At 44.7% G+C, this 20,667-nt stretch overlaps 1 protein-coding gene and 2 long non-coding RNA genes across 4 annotated transcripts; 1 reads left to right on the top strand and 2 right to left on the bottom strand.

The window, feature by feature from the left end:
* Positions 1-508: 508 nt before the first annotated feature.
* LOC140578238 (uncharacterized) lies at positions 509-12,761 on the bottom strand. The gene is made up of 2 exons (XR_011982339.1): positions 11,762-12,761; positions 509-4,986 (listed from the first exon to the last, which is right to left on the bottom strand). It is a non-coding gene; the product is annotated as an uncharacterized lncRNA (long non-coding RNA).
* LOC111851955 (cyclic nucleotide-gated channel beta-1-like) lies at positions 1,413-15,943 on the top strand. 2 transcript variants are annotated; one of them, XM_072698654.1, is made up of 19 exons: positions 1,413-1,644; positions 2,332-2,491; positions 4,326-4,376; positions 4,858-4,956; positions 5,346-5,500; positions 5,699-5,884; positions 8,521-8,729; positions 9,250-9,300; positions 9,412-9,498; positions 9,949-10,013; positions 10,176-10,298; positions 10,395-10,536; positions 11,579-11,738; positions 11,871-11,968; positions 12,236-12,319; positions 12,649-12,767; positions 13,067-13,213; positions 13,584-13,776; positions 14,093-15,943. In XM_072698654.1, exons 1-19 carry the CDS (start codon positions 1,413-1,415, stop codon positions 14,339-14,341), a joined length of 2,610 nt encoding a protein of 869 aa, XP_072554755.1. In that variant the 3' UTR covers positions 14,342-15,943. The 2 variants fall into 2 exon arrangements, with proteins under 2 accessions (XP_072554755.1, XP_023683113.1); XM_023827345.2 differs by lacking the exon at positions 4,326-4,376.
* Positions 15,944-16,461: 518 nt separating this feature from the next.
* LOC140578237 (uncharacterized) lies at positions 16,462-20,266 on the bottom strand. The gene is made up of 2 exons (XR_011982338.1): positions 17,875-20,266; positions 16,462-16,831 (listed from the first exon to the last, which is right to left on the bottom strand). It is a non-coding gene; the product is annotated as an uncharacterized lncRNA (long non-coding RNA).
* Positions 20,267-20,667: the final 401 nt, after the last annotated feature.

Raw genomic sequence — 20,667 nt, 5'->3', positions numbered from 1 at the left:
CTGAACATCTAAGGACATTATCTCCTCTGACTGAGGAACCAGTACCTGAACCATCATCACCGCCACCTGAGGAACCAGAGGAGCCTAAACCAGCAGTGATAACAAAGAAAGACTCACACAGCAGAATTTCCCCATCTGAGGACAACGCGGATTGTCCACCAGTGACCGAGCAGCCGAACACTAGTGAGGATCAGTGTCTCACCCCAGTTTCTGCACAGGTAAGACCAGCGTCGCCTTGCTGCCAAAGAATTGTGACATCCTGGTTATGCAGCTTCACAGTTCAGTCATTCACAGCTGTTCATTTGCACCACTGCAGGGTGAAGATGATAAGGGGGTCGAGTGTGAAGGCAAGTCTGCATGCCTCGTTAAAACTGAAATTCACAGATGTGCAAATCATCCACAAATGTAGTGTATGACATTGTAGAGGGCTTGTATGTTTTGCAGACTGCCTATCCTCCTATTTTAGGTTATTTGTCTTTGGAGGAAATAAGACATCTTACAGTTTAGATTTTTTCAAATGTATTTTTATTTTACTTCACAGCATGTCGTCTTTAGTGCACAACAGGAATACATATGTTTCCTAACATCAGTGAAAAGATAGATGCAAAAACAAAATGTCCACTACAATGACCAATAACAAATGGGTGGAGTCTCAGGAGGATGTAGCAGTGTTTCTCAACACTGCTACAGTGTTTCTGGACAGTCCATGTTTTTGCTCCTTCTCAGCTCAAAGGGCACTGGGAGGGAGCAAAAACCTGGGCTGTCTGGGGTCCCCAAGGACTGGGTTGAGAAACACTGGCCTATAGTGTAATTAATATGAGTAAATTATGTAATAATTGTGTAATATTGTGATTTTGCAGAGTGCGCTTGTGAGGTTCTCAGGCTCGGCTTCCTGGTGGCTTTAAGTCCCTGCCCTTGTGCTGATGCTGAGTGTGAACTTTCCTCAGCTTAATAGGCTGACAGTTGTAAAAAAAAACTAATCTGTCAGTTTTGCGGAGCATGAGGCAGTGACAGGCTGTGTTGTCTCTGCCTTTCAGCCCCAGGCAGCTGTCCTGCAGTAAAACGCTGCCTAATGCGAGTCCCCTGCATGCCTGACTGCCTCAACCACTGCAGCCGTCACCTGCAGGATGGCGGCGTGACTTTGCCGAAACTGCCCCCCATGCCTGAGTTGCCCCCGCAGTTGGCCCAGCTCAACCAGCACCTGCAGCCACACCTGGACAAGCTCAACCAGCACCTGCAGCCACACCTGGACCAGCTCAACCAGCACCTGCAGGCACAGCTGGACCAGTTCAACCAGCACCTGGCCCAGCTGAAACCTCAACTGCCCCCACAGCTCGTTCAGATACCCCAGCTCAGCCACCAGTACTACCTCAACGTTGTGAACCACCTTAACAGACTCAAGCCTCAACAAGATGCCTAAGCAGCAGAATCTATCCCTGGAGTTAGACCAACTAGTGCGGAAGGACCCCGCCCTGCTCTCGCGGACCCCCTCCCCATCCTCTCCCGGCAGCACGCTGGAGCTTCCCAACGTTCCCAGTTACCCCCGCCTGCCTCCCATTGGCCTTTCCAAGCAGTCATCAGGCCTCTCTAATCCTAGCTTCCACAGTGAGGAAAACCCCGCCCTGCCCTCCGCCCGACCCTCAGGTGAGACGCCCCCATCCGCACCGCCCTCTAGTGCCATACAAAGGCAACTCCATCACGGCGTATTTTATCAAAACTGAGTTATGACTAAAATCTGGTCTCTCATGCATTGTATTATCTCATAACAAAATGTCTTAGTGACTTGATAAATATACATTTAAGATGTACACTATCATTCACCTACCTACTACATATTCGGGTAGACAGTCAAAGAACTTTGAAGCCCATTTCATCAGTTTTAGTGTGAGTGTAGTTACTGTGTTCTGTCTTTGTAGGGCAGCCTAGTGCCATGCGGTTACATCCTAAATCGTGCGCTGATGTAGCATGATGTCACGCTGCATCGCAAGTTTCTCACAAACATACATAATGCTGTGTTTCTCAAGGGTCTCACTTACTTGGAGTAGTGCTCCTCAACCCAGTCCTCTGGGACCTCAGACAGTCCACATTTTTGCTCCATCCCATCTTCTAGCACATCTGAACCCCAAATACCTGGTACAGGTGTATTGGGAGCTAGGAGGGAGAAAAATGTGGACCATCTGAGGTCCCAGAGGACTAGGTTGAGGAACACTACTTTATATAATTCGGAAAATTCAGATATCGGATGTTTGCCACTTAAATCGGCAAAAAGAGTGACTTTGCTGTGGTTTAGGATGCTCACTCAGACTCACGTACATGTACGTGTTTCCTCAGAGAGCTCCCGCTTAAGCACGCACCCTGCTGTAAACGTGGAGGATGTGGACTCAGATGGAGAGCTGGGAGGGGGTCCTAGCTACCTGCCTCAAGTTGTCACCCCACACAAACCCAACCTTAAAACCCTGACCGTGCCCGGCATGAAAATGGCGTCCCGGAGGTGAGCTGACGCCTCTGATCAGCGTACTATTACAATATTATGATATACTCTGTTAGCAATAGACAATTTTTGAATTAATGAAGGGTTATGGTCATATCAAAGCAAAATGTCTTAATCATTGGCAGAAGAAAGTAATTATACCAATACATGCATTTTCGGCTCGTCAATGTGGAAATGATGTCTTTAGGTGCAAACATGTTAGCCAAATGTGTAATTCCAGTGTTATAAGCAGGTTAATGCACTCCAGTGTAATGTCAGTGTTATAAGCAGGTTAATGCACTCCAGTTCACGCATTATATGTTTTAAACACCCAGTGCAATTTTTCAGTGCACAGTGCACTGGATGGTTCTTTGTCTCCAAAAGCTTAAGATGCATGGCCTGTCGTGCATTAACCGTGACATACAGCCTCATGAAATTGGGAGATAATAAAACTTCATTCCTTTTGTATATTTCTTTTTCTCTCTTCGGGAAAAAATACAGCAAATCAGAGGACAATGAGTAAGAATGCAGCAGAGATGAGATGTATGGATAGTTGTAGCTGTAGAGTGTACAGTGTGAATGCAGCAGAGATGAGATGTATGGATAGTTGTAGCTGTAAAGTGTACAGTGTGAATGCAGCAGAGATGAGATGTATGGATAGTTGTAGCTGTAGAGTGTACAGTGTGAATGCAGCAGAGATGAGATGTATGGATAGTTGTAGCTGTAGAGTGTACAGTGTGAATGCAGCAGAGATGAGATGTATGGATAGTTGTAGCTGTAGAGTGTACAGTGTGAATGCAGCAGAGATGAGATGTATGGATAGTTGTAGCTGTAGAGTGTACAGTGTGAATGCAGCAGAGATGAGATGTATGGATAGTTGTAGCTGTAGAGTGTACACTGTACAGTGTATCAGCTTCATATACGCAGTTAGATGCTTCCACACTCCACAGCAGCTCATCCTGCACCTACCCCCTTAGCTGTGCCTTTCTCTTCTCCTGGTCTCTGTGTTTCTTTGTATTCTGTGAGCCCTGCTTGGTCAGAGCAGTGAGATCCCCCCCCCCTTCCATCGTCAGTGGCTTTTAGATCACAGGAACATAGAGATTTGTCTTACATCCCTTGTGCTTTTCCTTCTGTTCCAGTTTTTATTCCAACATTTCCAAAAATAAAAAGCTATGATGTATAGCAGTGTTTTCCATCACGGTCCTCTGGGAGCCCCAGACAGTCCATGTTTTTGCTCCCTCCCAGCTCCCCAGCAAAAATGTGGACTGTCTGGCAGGAAGCTGGGAGGGAGCGAAAACATGGACTGGCTGGGTGTCCCCAAGGACTGGTTTGGGAAACCCTGCTGTATAGCATGTGATCACATGTGGAACATTTAAAATAGCCTACCTCTTGTAAAATGAGTTCTTAAGTGAACATTACTCACAGCTAGGGAAACATTAGCTCAGAATCACTTTAGCTCACAGTGTAATCATATTATGTGTGCAACAGTAAGATATATAATTAATTTTATAAAAGTTGTCATTACAACTCTGTTTTATTGTAGATGTTGGATGTTATCAGTATAAAGTAATATTATTAAAATATTGTGCGCAGGTTACACACATAATCATGTGCAAATAACTACTAGATTTTTACAAGAGTGTTTCCAAAGTGTTAGTATTTTGTGTATTTTACACTGTGAATGATAGAAGATACATGTGGCACAGACAGATTGTATCACAACTGACTTGAACCCAGCCTGGTAGTTTTACAGCTTGTCCTCTGTCTTTTCGTTCCTCTATCCTTCCTTCTCTTTCCGTCTTCCGTCACTTCCTGCGGCAACCCCATGTCCAACCCATCTCCCTCACGCGGGCAGATGCATGGTTGGACCCAGAGGCCGCAAATTGCAGTTATTTTGGACAAAGATGTAAGACACACCCAAGCAAACCCAACTGCCCGTTGCTGTTGCCATTTACCGTCAGCATCCCCACATCCTGGACATCACATGTTCAGATCCCGCCTAACCCTATCCCTATCCCTAACCCTAGCCCTAACCCTAAACCTAACCCTAACCCTCACCGTGCATTACGGCTTCACAAGTCTGAGTCTGTGACCTCCCCTGCTCCAGGTTAAGCAGAATCCAAACAGTATGTCCTACCAGGTCATGTGTACTAACCCAATAAAGCCCTATTTCCAAATGTCGTGCAACCCATTCCATCCCCAAGTGACTCATCATGTTCATTGGCACAGAATCATGAATCATAACCTTCTTGTTTGTCTGTCACTCCGTGTCACACGCCGGTCTTGGATGTCACAGTTGTGCCCGAAGGCACCATACCTACACACATGTGGTATCCGTCTCTGCGATTCTTGCTGTGCTGCAGCTGATCTTCTTCTGCCCTGTCCAGAAAAAGGCTGTACTCCGAGGAGGATGATGATGAGGAAGAAGGTGAGAGAACCATCAGGGCTTGGCGTAGCCAGAGCAGCCTCATGAGTGCTGATGAAAGGTGAGTTGGCCTCCTGAGTGTTCGACATCCCTAAACACAAAGGAGTGAACTGATGAGGAAGAATCTCTATTTAAGCTTGACATCTATAAATATTACACCCAGCAGCTCAAATTTCTGTTTCAAAAAGAGAAACACAATGTCATTGGAATAAATACCTGTATTTCAGATGCAGCTCATTTTATGCTAAAGTTGGGAATTTCTTTTGATTTTAGGAATTTTAGTAGTTTTTAGATGTCGTACAGTATACTACTAAGAGTGACCTCTTCTCAATAAATTAGCTTATTTCAGCTGTCTTTGTCATGTGACTTTGCCGATGCTTTTTGGTTTCTCTGCAAGCACACAGTGCTGTGATGTCACTTCCTCTTTGCCAGTGTCATTTGTCTCCACAGCGCAAAGGAGCGACCAGCCTCTGCCTTGAGCCAAACGAGCACCATTGTCACCGAGCGGCTCCAGGAGCTGGTGAAGCTTTTCAAGGAAAGAACTGAACGCGTCAAGGAAAAACTTGTTGATCCAGACGATTCTGATGATGAGAGCCCCTCTGGCTGTGAGTAGACACGTTAGGGTTAGGGTTAGGCTTAGGGTTAGGCTTAGGGTTAGGCTTAGGGTTGTGGGATGCACTGTGGTTTATCCCTACGGATTGGTAATCATACCTTTTTACAAAGCAAGGTTGTTATCTATCTAATATAGTGGCATTCAGCCATATTCCCACTTGAGCCTCTCACTTTCACCTTTTTATATGCAGCCCCCTCCAAGAAGCCTGCAGAGAATCCTCCTCCTGAAGAAGAGAAGAAGGACGAGGCCCTTGGTCCATCAGACAAGGATTTAGAGGAACACTACTATGAAAGGCTGTGCTGCAAAGTGAAACTGCCCTCGTGGTCCAGGAAGCTTATGAAGTACCGGCTCCCTGAAAGCATCGACCCCTTCACCAGTGAGAACTTAATCTGCCTTTTCTTCTGTTTATGGTTTGTGTTTCCCATTCCGGTCCTCGGAGACCCACAGATGGTCCACGTTTTTGCTCCCTCCCAGCTCCCTGCCAGACAGTTCACTTTTATACTTCCTAGGAGGGAACAAAAACGTGGACTGTCTGAGGGTCACCGGGGACTGGATTGGGAAACATTGGTATATGGAATCAAGCAGGGAGTTTTGATTTATAGGGGATTATGGTCTACCTATGTGGGGCAGGCCTCCAGGAACCACACCACTGGTGTTCGGCTTATGACAATGGGGACCAGCCTTTCATTGATCTTTGGGAACTCTACTACCATCAGCCTTTTAGCGCTCATGGAAGTTTCACTGACACAAAAATGATAATCAATAGTGATAACCAATAAAATTGTAGAGGAGGCGGGTCCTAGGGTTAGGGTTAGGGTTAGGGTTAGGAGAGGTAAGGTCCAAGCAGCAAAGTACAGGAGTGCTGTGGTCTAGCAGATAAACAGATATTAAAGGCCTTGTGAACCTCATGGATGGTTGTTAAACTTTAACATGGTTAATTATCATTCACTGTTTAATGACAGTGAATGTTTGTACTTTAGATGTGTGAATTTGAACCAGCAGCCACACAGGCACAGAGATCAGCAGAGTAATTAAGATAATTACATGAATTTAGGAACAAGCGGATTCAGGCCTGCGACTGATTTATTTACATGATTCAGTCGTAATAGCAGGTAACTAGTGAAGCATGAAAAGGAGTATTTTATTTAATGTGAGAAAGTGAATTTCAGAGGCTTATGTTGTGGGGGTATACAATGCATACACATAAATATCAGGTTTGTCAATTACATATTCAGTGACTCAGACATAATAAACAGGAGATGCTGGCACTTACGCATAACTTATCAGCCTGTAGAATAAAACACGCTCTAAATGGCCTTGGTCTTCTAACTGGAGCAGCCACTAAATATCTAAAGAAACGCAACAGGCAGAACTGAGGCTTCCTCCTTGCCTGCAAACATGACGTCCACTTCACAAGCGACTATCACTGAGTCTGTCAAGTGTGTTAATTTGGGAAGAGAGATTTCAGGTGTCATCAGTAAAATTGCCAAAACATCCATAGGGAGAAGTAGAGGAACCAGAGGCACATTAATACATGTACAGGCTTCTGCAAACTGGAGTAATGGGCGTGTCGAATAGAGCAGGCCTCCCAAACGGGTATTCCTGCGGGCTGGAGTAATGGGCGTGTCGAATAGAGCAGGCCTCCCAAACGGGTATTCCTGCGGGCTGGAGTAATGGGCGTGTCGAATAGAGCAGGCCTCCCAAACGGGTATTCCTGCGGGCTGGAGTAATGGGCGTGTCGAATAGAGCAGGCCTCCCAAACGGGTATTCCTGCGGGCTGGAGTAATGGGCGTGTCGAATAGAGCAGGCCTCCCAAACGGGTATTCCTGCGGGCTGGAGTAATGGGCGTGTCGAATAGAGCAGGCCTCCCAAACGGGTATTCCTGCGGGCTGGAGTAATGGGCGTGTCGAATAGAGCAGGCCTCCCAAACGGGTATTCCTGCGGGCTGGAGTAATGGGCGTGTCGAATAGAGCAGGCCTCCCAAACGGGTATTCCTGCGGGCTGGAGTAATGGGCGTGTCGAATAGAGCAGGCCTCCCAAACGGGTATTCCTGCGGGCTGGAGTAATGGGCGTGTCGAATAGAGCAGGCCTCCCAAACGGGTATTCCTGCGGGCTGGAGTAATGGGCGTGTCGAATAGAGCAGGCCTCCCAAACGGGTATTCCTGCGGGCTGGAGTAATGGGCGTGTCGAATAGAGCAGGCCTCCCAAACGGGTATTCCTGCGGGCTGGAGTAATGGGCGTGTCGAATAGAGCAGGCCTCCCAAACGGGTATTCCTGCGGGCTGGAGTAATGGGCGTGTCGAATAGAGCAGGCCTCCCAAACGGGTATTTCTGCGGGCTGGAGTAATGGGCGTGTCGAATAGAGCAGGCCTCCCAAACGGGTATTCCTGCGGGCTGGAGTAATGGGCGTGTCGAATAGAGGAGGCCTCCCAAACGGGTATTTCTATTGGCTAAAAATGCTGTCAATAAATGTCATTTCAAGAAAGAGACCAGATATTTAAGACATAGTGGTTAGGCAATGACTATGATTAACCAATATCTATAGTGAAATGTCTGTTTCATATTTATTCATATAGTTTAAGCATTTCTCCATTAATATGGTCAAAGGCTCCTGGGTTACTTGAGTTATCAGAGTCCCCCCTCCCTCCCCCCAATATTTTCTATAACAGTAAAGATTGTGGACCAGAGGGAAGGGGTTGGGGTTCAATTTTATTAAACGAGGTTAGTTGAGGACCCTACCAGGAGATGTGAGGGAGCAAAAATGTGAACTGTCTGGGGGGGGGGAGCAAAAACGTGGACTGTCTGGGGGGGGAGCAAAAATGTGAACTGTCTGAGGGACTTGGGTTTTCAGAGGACCGGTTTGATAAACACTTGACACACCTCTGAGTGGAATATAAAGATTATAAATGGAAAAATCAAAAAATCAAGGTGATGAATGTGCTGCAACCCAGCTGGGCCAGTTATTGGATAAGTGTGTCCGCATAAATGACTCCTGCTATCTCCTTTGCTGTAGACCTGGTCTATGTTCTCTGGCTCTTCTTTGTCACGATTGCCTGGAACTGGAACATATGGCTGATCCCAGTGCGCTGGGCCTTCCCATACCAGACCCCAGACAACATCCACCTTTGGTTGCTGGCGGACTACCTGTGTGACGCCATCTACATCCTGGACATTCTGCTGTTTCAGCCTCGCCTGCAGTTTGTCCGTAGCGGAGACATCGTGGTGAGTGAATACTGAGCAAAACCGCAGTGAGCAGCATCCTGGACAGATTTCTGAGCAGTGTGATTGAGTCCCTGCTGTATATATAGTTATACGGCTCAGCTGGGTAGGACTTTGTGCCTATGATCAGAAGGTTGCTGGTTCAAATCCCAGGGATAACAGAATGATGCTGCTGTTGGGCTGTTGACCAAGCCCCTTAATCTCCAGTTGCTCCAGGCATGGGTGTAAATTATGAGGGGGTTCTAACCCCCCCCCCCCCAATAATCTAAACCGGAGACCTCAATTCCTCCAGTGCTCAACCCAAAATTATGCCCTTGGCTCCGGGGGGCTACACTCTGATTGACCCTGTAGTGTTACCCCCAAGTTTGCCTTCAGCTGTAAGTATTTCTCATGGAGAGTAACACAGAACAGGTGAAAAGACAGTTTCCCTCTGGGGATGACGAGTGTCACTTTGCTATAGACACAGGTTCCTTAGCAAAATCCACCAATTTTTAATGCCAAAACATTCCGGTTTTTGTTGCAGTGTGACAAAAAAGAAATGAGGGGTAATTACACGAAAACACTGCGTTTCAAGGTCAGGACAATTTTTTAACATACTAGTTACTTTATATACTCCTGCATTTCGAGAGTGTATTGTCATTGATCCTTTACTAAATGTTTATTCTAACAAAACTATGTATTTCAGATGGATATCGTATCTCTCATTCCACTGGAGTTGTTGTATATTAAGACTGGTTTCAATTCACTGCTTCGTCTCCCTCGGATTCTGAAGGTGAGCCTACAGGAAATAATCCTGTGTTATTGGAGGCAGCCTTTTCCGTTCCTCTGAGTTCACAGCGACGGTATAATGCCCAGATAGCAGTAATTCACATCTATTGCTAAATAAATGCCTCTTCGAATCATATTACTTCTCCTAGATCAGAGATTCTCAACCCAGTCCTCGTGGTTCCCCAGACAATCTACATCTTTGCTCCCTCCCAGCTCCAAACACACCTGTACCGGGTATTCAGTGTTCTTGATTGCTTGGTTCAGTTGTACTGGGAGGGAGCAAAAATGTGGACTGTATGGGAGTCCCTGTGGACCGGGATGAGACCCTAAGTCCTGGAAGAGTAACACTGTAGAAGTGCACTGCAGCACTTCATGATGCAGAGCAAACCTCAGTGTTCAACGTATAATCAATACCACATGTAATGACAGCCATTCTACCGTTCTCAACCAACAGTTCATGTCTTTCTTTGAGTTCAATGACCGTCTGGAAGCCATCTTGAGCAAAGCTTACATCTACAGGTAAGATGATATTGTGGCTGATTAATTCCTGAGGGGTCTGAGGTCCATTCTTGTCTGACTTCTCCCTGAAACTGTCCCTTGGTAGCAAATGAAACACGATACGTTTGAGTTCTGTAAAAATGCCATGAGGTTCCAAAAACATGTTTATCCTCCTCGTGTCAGAGTCATTCGTACTACCACCTACCTCCTCTACTCCCTGCACTGCAATGCCTGTCTCTTCTACTGGGGCTCAGATTACGAGGGACTTGGATCCACTCAATGGACATATGATGGATCGGGCAACAGGTATAAGAACGGCAGTAACAAAGACGTAATTGGATTCCTGAGCTCTGATTCCCCCAGTCATGGTTTAACAGATTTATATTCTCTTCTGTCATCCAGTTATATTCGCTGCTATTACTACGCTGTGAAGACCCTCCTCACCATTGGGGGGGTTCCTGGACCCACCACTCTTTTTGAGACCCTCTTCCAGCTGGTCAATTACTTTGTAGGAGTCTTTGCCTTTTCCATAATGATTGGACAGGTAGGCTTGAGTTACATAGTCAGCTTGAGTTACACAATCGATCGCTTCCCAACCTTATTTTTCATGGCATGCTATGAATATTGGATTTTTGTTTCGCTGACGGTTTAATTAAGCTTAAGGTATTAATTATAGCACCACAAAGGTAAATGTTCTACCATCAGGGTACAGTCTGGGGGCTGTTTTTTTTTTATTCACCTACACTATCCTCGCGTAATCTTGTTTCTCTGAGTTTTCCTACAATCCCCTGTCTTCCTGACCTGTCTACCCCCTACGTGTGTTGTATATGTATGGTCGGGTTGATAGCCATTATTTCGCTGGTACTTGTGACCATGTGACAAGGTGTATTGCAACAGCAATAAAGGGCTTCATCAATCAATCAATCAATCAATCAGACCTGATATAAGTTTCCCATTATGTTGCAGCCATATTGTTCTGAGGCAAAAGTAAAAAGGATCAATTTTCAATGGGCAGCGTTTGGCTCCCCCCCCGGGCCAAGGCTCAGTGCCCGTGATCAATAGTTCGCCAGTTCAGGCCCCACCTCGACACATCTGTGGGTCCTTGACCCCCAGTTCTCTGGGTGCTGCTATGGGTGGCTGCCCTTCACAGCCCACTGGCTCTCGTGGACGGCAAGAGGGGGGGGTGAAACGTGAATTTCCCCATGGGGATCCAAAAAGTGCCAATAATGAAAGATGGTCTTACCCCAAGAAATAATGATACAGCATTCGTTAAGAATTTCAGTTGATTATTTATATATGGGGCTTGAACAGTTAAGGACTGATCATTCTATAGGACATAACTAGCAGTTACTAATAATTATGACCCTGTTCCCAATAATTGATTGGAAGATGGATGGTTAGGTGGGTGGTATGTTTACTTAGCACAAATACAGATTTATAAGTTTGGTTTAACCCATCGTTTACAGAAAGCCCTCAAGCCCCACAACCTGTCACATGATTTAAATTGTGTGACGTCTTTCATTAATAACCTGCTATTTGGAAATGCTCATTTGCAGCTGATTCCTCACTTCGCTGTGCTCTTACAGATGAGAGATGTGGTGGGTGCGGCCACAGCGGGGAAGACCTACTACAGAGCCTGCATGGACAACACCATCAAGTACATGGCCTCCTACCACATTCCTCGTGATGTGCAGAACCGGGTCAAGACCTGGTATGACTACACCTGGCAGTCCCAGGGCATGCTGGGTAAGACATATCTAATCACTTACCGGCATGATGCATTCTGTGTTGCTGTTACTGAGTTCAGGGCCTTTCCCGCTTTCCAAGAAGCTTTGAATGTCAGAGTTTTGTGATTCTTTCGGTTCATCCCGGCGTCAGACGAGCAGGGGTTACTGGTGCAGCTGCCAGACAAGATGAGACTCGACATCGCCGTGGATGTCAACTACGACATTGTCAGCAAAGTGGCTTTGTTCCAGGCAAGTCTGGCGCGGTTCGGCCGTGAGTGTGGGACCACGTTTCAGTTCTGCTACATCCAGTCTGCATAATCACCCCGTTTTCCAGTCATTCAAGAGCAACATTATTCCACTTATTTAACATTGTAAACCAAATTTTCTTTTGATTAAACGGTGACTTGACTTTTCCTGATGGAGCAGAAGTTACCTTTGACTTTAGAGAGTGGCACTGACTGCTTACGCTGCTGTTTTTTGTTTTTATTTGCTTTCATATTTCTCTCCTTCTTCCAGGGTTGTGACCGACAGATGATTTTTGACATGTTAAAGCGACTCCGCTCTGTGGTGTACCTCCCAGGTGACTATGTTTGCAAAAAGGTATATATGCCTCTCCTCTTTTTTTATGAATCCGCAACAATAAACCTGACTTTTTTTTACATCATCCTCTCATTTCAGTTAATCACTCACTTCTGCTTTGTGGATGTGACTGGAGTAGGGCAAGCCTAGCTTAGTGAACTTCATGTACTTGTAAACAGGTTACATGCTGTTGATCTTCCAGTAATTTGAACCACCCCACAGGACTTTGTTCTCTGTAGCATGTCAGTATTTTTTCTTGTTTGTTGCATGAACAGCAGCATGCCATTGGTCACCCTTGAGCCAATCACGGTCTGTCTAGGAAATTAATGCTCCGCCCCCGGCCACTGCAGGGAGAGATCGGAAGGGAGATGTATATCATCAAAGCTGGGGAGGTGCAAGTGGTGGGCGGGCCCGACGGGAAGACTGTGTTTGTGACGCTGAAGGCAGGCTCTGTATTTGGAGAAATTAGGTGAGGAGTGGAATGGTCATGTGACCTGTGATTAACCTGCACATCACTCACACATGTAATTATTGTTGTTACCATTTTTGCTATTATTACTGCTTCTACTGCTACTATTACTAAACGCATTTTCACTCATGATATTTACATTTGATAACCAACACATTTATTTATTTTGTTTTTGAAGCCTATTGCCCCACGTTCATTGATCCTGAAAATAACTTGCTTCACCACATTATTTTGAGTGAACATGGAGTGGGAAATTCCTCTCAAACTCATCTCCTCTGTCTGTCCCCTGGGGGGGGCAGCTTGCTGGCAGTGGGAGGAGGGAACCGCCGGACGGCTAATGTAGTGGCCCATGGCTTCGCTAACCTGTTCATCCTGGACAAGAAGGACCTGGCGGAGATCCTGGTCCATTATCCCGAATCCCAGAAGCTGCTGCGCAAGAAGGCCAAGTGAGAGAGGATTGCGGCCTCTGCGGCCTCCATAACCCCAACATAGCGCTTTTAATCACAGCTGGGGAATCACATGCTTGGTCATATGACCATCCGTGTGACCGAGCCAACACAGAGTGCTGCCCAGTGTCTCTGGCGAGACGGAGGTGGACCCAGGAAATAAAAAAGCCCTCACTGTATAACAGAACACATTCGGAAAGGAGTTGGGTGGTTTCATGTGATCAGCCTTCTTTCTTGTGATTCGTCCCCTTGTGAGATGAGAAGGAAATGACGACTCTTGGGACAATGTTATAAGCATAAAATGTGCATGCTGGTATAAAAACATCAAAATAGCGAATTCAGCTGTTTTTACTGTCATTCTCCCTCCCAGAAAAATGTTAACAAAAAACAAGAAGCCGGCGGATGATAAAGGGGAGACAAAGGACCCCCCACAAGTGATTCCACCCCGTCCTGAGACTCCGAAATTATTCAGGGCAGCTCTGGAGATGACAGAAAAGTCTGGCATGAAAGGGATCTTCTCTAAACTGAAGGGCAAGACAAACACGTCCAGCACCACCCTAGAGGTATGACCTTGGATGATCTGCAGACTGATGTCCCGTTCATGACCTCATTCAAAAAAATGAAAACTTTTAATTCAATAAAATTGCTAACTTTGGCATTATCTCCATACAATGGTTCTCTCCATGATGAGACGCACGGTTTGAGCTGAATGATTTATTTCTCATTTAGCCTCTCAGCAGTTTGGGTGTTAAGCCTGTCTGTGTAAGATGTGAGGTCCTAGCATCTGCCGGACACTGGGAGTGATGGAATGTTTTAGATGTTTTCCCCAAGGGTTATTGATCCATGTCCCTGTCTGCGGTTTTGTCTCTGTCCTCATAGCCGTCCAGCTCGTCCCCGATTCCCCCTCCCTCCCCCGTGCACCGCCGCTCCCCTGTCCCACGTAAGCTCCCCCATGACGATGTCGACGTGGTGTCGGAAACCTCAGACTGCTCCATGCTGATACGGATGACACCCAGGCACGGTGGGGAGGAGATGCTCTCAGTGGAAGTGTGTCCTGGGGAGCAGGAAGAAGCAGGAGATGCAGAGGATGGAGAGGAGGGCAAGGAAGAGGAGGAACAAGGGAAGTAAAACATGGGAGAGGAGAGAAAGGAGGAGGAGGAGGAGCGAGAGCAGTAGAACAGAGGAGATGAAAAGGAGAGTTCATGTCTGAGCCTGAAAGACTCACCTCTCCTGCCACTAAATTATAACTTAATAACAAGACGCTAAAACCCAAAGCCTAGACGTTCGTTTCCCTCCTATCATTAGCTGCCGCGCCCAAAATGACGCCGTAATTCAAAATAGAGATAATGTGTGCTTCTATTCTGAAGCGGGTGCTGCCCCAGAACCACTGATCTGAGTCCACAGCAGTGCATGTGGCGGAGAGCTGTGGTCAGGCATCCGGAGATGATTAAGGTCATGCTTTCAGAATATTTTGTTATATTCTGCATGCACTGTATTTGCTGTCTAGTTTCAGTCAAACTCCAGGCACACTGATCCTTTTAATTTATATATGATTTTGCTTTTTTAGATGAATTATGTGGTGTTTGTTCCATATGGAATGTCCCTTGACCCAGTAGGAACACCCAAGACAGGCTAGCAGGGTTCATTTGACAATCAGACTATCTTGTTGCGTTTTTTATGTGTTGAAGTTATAGGCTGTGATACACAACTGGAACTTTTTTGTCTGTCAGCTGCTGATGCTTGTGCTTTAGGGGTCAGCAGAAGACGGTGATTAAGAACATCTTATCAGGGACAAGTTTATTGTTGTTGTATCCTTGGAAAGTGTAAATAAATGGAACTGATCAGTGGCTACTCAGCTGTGTAAATAGGCGAGAAATTAAATATTTTTTTAGTTATCTTTCGAGCTTAGCGGAGTTTTGCGTTGTGCTCGGTGCTGCTTACGTTCAAGCTTTTCTTTCTGTTCTCAGCTGAAGAGGAAAAACTTTGAAACCCTATAAGTTCCAGGATGAGTGGATATGGTGGCTTTTTAAATTTTAGTTTTATTTAAAATGTAATTTATAATGATTGAAAGCCAAAGTGTAGTAATATTTCATTTTAAATGAAAAAAGTTCATTGTTTTTTTGCAACCTAGTAATAAAAAGAAGAGATATACTGTAATCAATGTGAAAACTATCCTGTTAGGAGTGATGCTTTAGTACAATATGTGCTGATGTTTTGGTGTGTGATGTGTGGCTCTTCAGGTTAGGGCTCTGTGCCTGTGTTGTTGGTTCATATCCCAGGGTCAGCAGTCATTTCACCATCGGGCCCCTGAGTGTGGCCCTTAACCCCTGCTGCTTCAGGGACTGGCTGAGCCTGCTCTCTCAGCTGTACATCAGTTTGCATAAAAGCATTTGCTAAGTAAATTACATTATTCATAAGGACACAGTACATGCATTTTGTTTCTATATTATTAGTGTCATTTGTGGGCAACAAACGTAAGCGACATTTCAGTTTAAAGGAAGTAAAAAATACAGAACATTTAGTTAATGTTTCATACACTTTGATATTCCTCAGTTCTGGGTAAAGCACTTAAACAGTACGATTCTAAATGTATTTCACACATTAAAATGTCGCACATTGGTTTTCAAGGTCAGCATTTTCACCAGCAATACATATTCCCAGATAGCAAAATTCTTTTGGGCCAGATCTGGCCCACACTATTCATTTTCCTTTGGCCCAGATACCGCAAAGAATGACGGCCCTGTGACGGCCCAGACCTGGATTTTCTTATTTGGGCCATAACAGGCCCAGTGACGGCCCAGACATGGTTCTTCCTGATTTGGGCCATAACAGGCCCAGTGACGGCCCAGACATGGTTCTTCCTGATTTGGGCCATAACAGGCCCAGTGACGGCCCAGACATGGTTCTTCCTGATTTGGGCCATAACAGGCCCAGTGACGGCCCAGACATGGATTTTCTGATTTGGGCCATAACAGGCCCAGTGATGGCCCAGACATGGTTCTTCCTGATTTGGGCCATAACAGGCCCAGTGACGGCCCAGACATGGATTTTCTGATTTGGGCCATAACAGGCCCAGTGATGGCCCAGACATGGTTCTACCTGATTTGGGCTACAACAGGCCCAGTGACGGCCCAGACATGGATTTTCTGATTTGGGCCATAACAGGCCCAGTGATGGCCCAGACATGGTTCTACCTGATTTGGGCTATAACAGGCCCAGTGACATCATAAAGCACAATGGATACACAATTGATATCAATAAAGTTTATTTTTACTTTTACTATAAACAACATATAAATGCTTTTCAACAAACCACTGATTGATATTTAATTACACTTTACTTTGTAACATCAACAGACAGATGAGGCGTTTAAAGCACTTCACAACATACAAAATATCTAAGAACACGGCCCTGTAAAACTGGTTAATAAAATGTGAAATTTGGGTGGTCAAAAACACACACAAAAAAATCCAAATACAAAACAAGTAAATACATCACAAACAATGGAATTAAGTGTCATTTGCCCTTTTTGCATGTTCCTTCATTCCTCCATCCCTGTCAGGTGCCAACTGAAGCCATCTTTGAATGTTTTTCTCTGCCTCCTGGTCCGTTGCACTCCTAGTTAAGGAATTTTGCAGCCACAACACACAACACAAAACTATTAATGCCACCTGCTTCTAAGACATAGAACATAAATCATACCATCAAGATCAAGACAGCACCCAACATTTATAGTATAAAACAATTCCAAAACACATACAGTAGTACACAAATAAGGAGATATGAATCATTATGTCCATGACAGAATATCATGAACAAGTAAACAATATTTAAACAGGGTTGTTAATTTCACCATTTAATTCACAACACGTCAAAGTTGTATGCATATATGTATGCAATCTGAAATGTAATATCTGTTCTGATCTGACATAAAAAACACTCATTGCTGAACTGTAACTGTCCAGAAGGCTGCTACATCCAATACTGCACAGAATATATGATTGTTCCATATGAATTTCATCCCTGTTTTTTTTTTACTGTGACTTTAATATGACACACAACTTTACCAACTTATGATCATGCATAACTGATAAATCTGTCGATTGATCAATTAGACGCATATATATATGTGCATTTAATTCCTAGTGATGGAAATATATCCTTATATATATATATAAGGATATATTTCCATCACTAGGAATTAAATGCACAAAGTCGTAAATTGGAACTTGCGGTGCTCATTTTTAACCAAACAAGTTTCAGATATCACCAGCAACAAAGGAGCAGTGGACTGAAGTGACATGTTCCCCATGAAAAGAAAAAAATAGAAGGTGCAGGTTTGGATTAGCTGTGGCGCGAGCTTTATCACTTCTCAGACAGAGAAATGTCGTTTGGCGTGGGAGATTGTTGTGTTAAATGCGTGTGTCCCACACACAATACGTGAGACTTGAGAGCTCTGCAGATGTAATCTAACGTTAAACATCTGATTTAAACTCGAGAGCCCTGTATTTAATATTATGTCAAGGCGTGTGACTTGTTTGAACCGACTTTTTAAAATGAACGATCATTCCCAACATACCGTTCCGACAGAATCTTAAGCTAAAATCTCTGACTAAAAAGGTTAAATGGAACTTTAAAAGTAACTGAAATATTTCACTTACCACAATTCGCTCGTTATTATTCAAACTGAATCAGCCATCTAAAGTCGATCGACGCCGTCAACAGCCTCAAAGTCCGGGGAAGTTGCAGTGACGTCTAAAGGACATTGATTGGTCTAAACTGAAACGTTAACGCCCACTTATTTCAGGATTGGTTGTTCAGCGTAGATGATCAAATACCGAACGGTCAATAGAAAAGCCCTATACACAAAGTATTCCAAACGGGTTTATATTTTTAAAAGACAAGATTTTAGAGAAGATAAATTAATGTTTTCATTTGTTTTTACTTTTCCTTTTTTAAGTAAACATGTCAGATGAAAAATAATGATTGACGATATACCGTAGTTAACAAAAAATATCCAATAAGTTTTAATGGTTTTCCAATGTTAAACAAAAAAATTATCATATCAGTGGGACTGTACTATGTCAACAGCTGGTGCTTGGAGTCTTTTTGTATGTCAGCCATTGGCCCTTTATTGTGTTTCTCATGATCTTTAGTATAGGCTTTATCCCAAACAGACAGTGGTTATGATATAATAGAGAACAGAGCCTTCAGCCACAATTTTATGCCAGATGAGGGTCAGGTATGGGACAAAGCATTACCAATGCTGGAACAGACCCAGGTGACATCTTGCAGATTTACATATACAACATAATGAAATGAGAACCTCATATATATTGCCTTAGAAAAGGTGCAACGAGAATGATTCCTGGTCTTAGAGGAATGTCTTATGAGGAGAGGTTAGCGGAAGTGAATCTGTTTAGCCTTGAGCAAAGGAGACTAAGGGGGGATATGATTCAGGTCTATAAGATTCTAACGGGTCTGGATGCTGTTCAGCCAAATGACTATTTCAGTATTAGTCTAAATATTAGAACTCGTGGCCATAAGTGGAAATTAGCGGGAGAACATGTTAAAACAAATTTGAGGAAGCCCTTCTTTACACAGCGTGTAGTTAGAGTATGGAATATTCTTCCTGCTAGTGTAACGGAAGCTAAAACCATGGGTTCCTTTAAATCCGAGCTAGATAAGATTTTAACAACTCTGAGCTATTAGTTAAGTTCTCCCCAAACGAGCTTGATGGGCCGAATGGCCTCCTCTCGTTTGTAAATTTCTTATGTTCTTATAGACTAAGACCAGGGGTCACCTTTTTGAAACTGGGAGCTACTTCACGGGTACTGAGCCTTATGAAGGGCTACCAGTTTGATACATTTTTCTTAAATCATGTATAATAAAAGCGTTTTAAATGCTTTCTTTTAGATATTGCCATTTTCAAATCTATATAAATGCAAATGTGATTAAAGAAGAATATCAACAGGATAAAATTAAATTTTAGACGCCATGCTCAATGGTGAGTTGTGCTATTTTTAGAACAGTCACCGTGGGCAACTCATGTGGTCCTTGGGGGCGCCCTGGTGCCCACGGGCACCATGTTGGTGACCCCTCCTATAGACTGTAGTCAGAATGATCTTCCATGTTAAGACTAGTTCTGGTTCGAATTTTTTTGAGAATATTTATCTGACATCAGGCCAGAATTTTACGCCAGGTGAGGGCTAGGTACGACACAAATCATGTTACCAATGCTGAAATGGATGACTGTCAGCCAAAGTCGTCCGACACGCAAAATGCCGACTGTCAGCCAGAATCGTTCGCCGCGCTCAGAACGGTTCTGGCCCAGATTAAAAATGCCGACAGTCAGCCAGAAACGCTCGCCGCGCTCAGAACGGTTCTGGCCCAGATTAAAAATGCCGACAGTCAGCCAGAAACGCTCGCCGCGCTCAGAACGGTTCTGGCCCAGATTAAAAATGCCGACTGTCAGCCAGAATCGTTCGCCGCGCTCAGAACGGTTCTGGCCCAGATTAAAAATGCCGACAGTCAGCCAGAAACGCTCGCCGCGCTCAGAACGGTTCTGGCCCAGATTAAAAATGCCGACAGTCAGCCAGAAACGCTCGCCGTGCTCAGAACGGTTCTGGCCCAGATTAAAAATGCCGACAGTCAGCCAGAATCGCTCGCCGTGCTCAGAATGGTTCTGGCCCAGATTAAAAATGCCGACAGTCAGCCAGAATCGTCGCCGTGCTAGGCCCACAATCGGCCCGCAATTTTTTACCGTTGCTGACAGTGAACCGAATGTGCCACAACTCAGCGAGAATCGGCCCACATGTGCTTGCTAACTGGGCAGCAGTGCCGGCTTGACGCCAGATCTGGGCCAGACCTGTCTTCTATGTGCCTGGGCCACATAGACCAAACCACAATCGGGCCACATCTGGCATGCCATAATGTAAACAGTGCCATCATTGCCAGACCTGGCCCATATCTGGTTGACATACCACTTGCCATGCCAGAACTCAGCCAGCAATGCCGGCTTGACGCCAGATCTGGGCCAGACCTGTCTGCTATGTGGGTTACCATGTATCATTGTTCTTTTTTAAAAAATAGCAGGAATATATAACTTCATTTAATATGAAACACAGGGATAATAAGGTATAATTCACTGTACAGATGTTTTATTAAAGCTTGTCCTGTACATATGTCGTCACGTAGTGCAATACAGCGCACAGAAAGTACGTCATGTGAATATAGGGAAATATAATATTCTAGCAGAATTTTATACAGTTTGTGGTGATGTAGCATTAATATATAGGTTGACTTAAGAACCAGCTGCTGAAACTGCCAGAAAGACTGTAAATGCACCCCTGTATTTATAGAGTTTACTTATTATAAAATTATAAAAATGTAACATTATTTATTCTGTATAGAAGCGTACAAACGTTGTGTGTTTACGAATGCTTTTCGCCTTG

This window comes from Paramormyrops kingsleyae, chromosome 13, assembly GCF_048594095.1.
Source record: "Paramormyrops kingsleyae isolate MSU_618 chromosome 13, PKINGS_0.4, whole genome shotgun sequence".
NCBI classification, from domain to species: Eukaryota; Metazoa; Chordata; class Actinopteri; order Osteoglossiformes; family Mormyridae; genus Paramormyrops; species Paramormyrops kingsleyae.
Note: the sequence above shows the minus strand (reverse complement) of the source record. Positions and strands in the feature narration are given on the sequence as shown.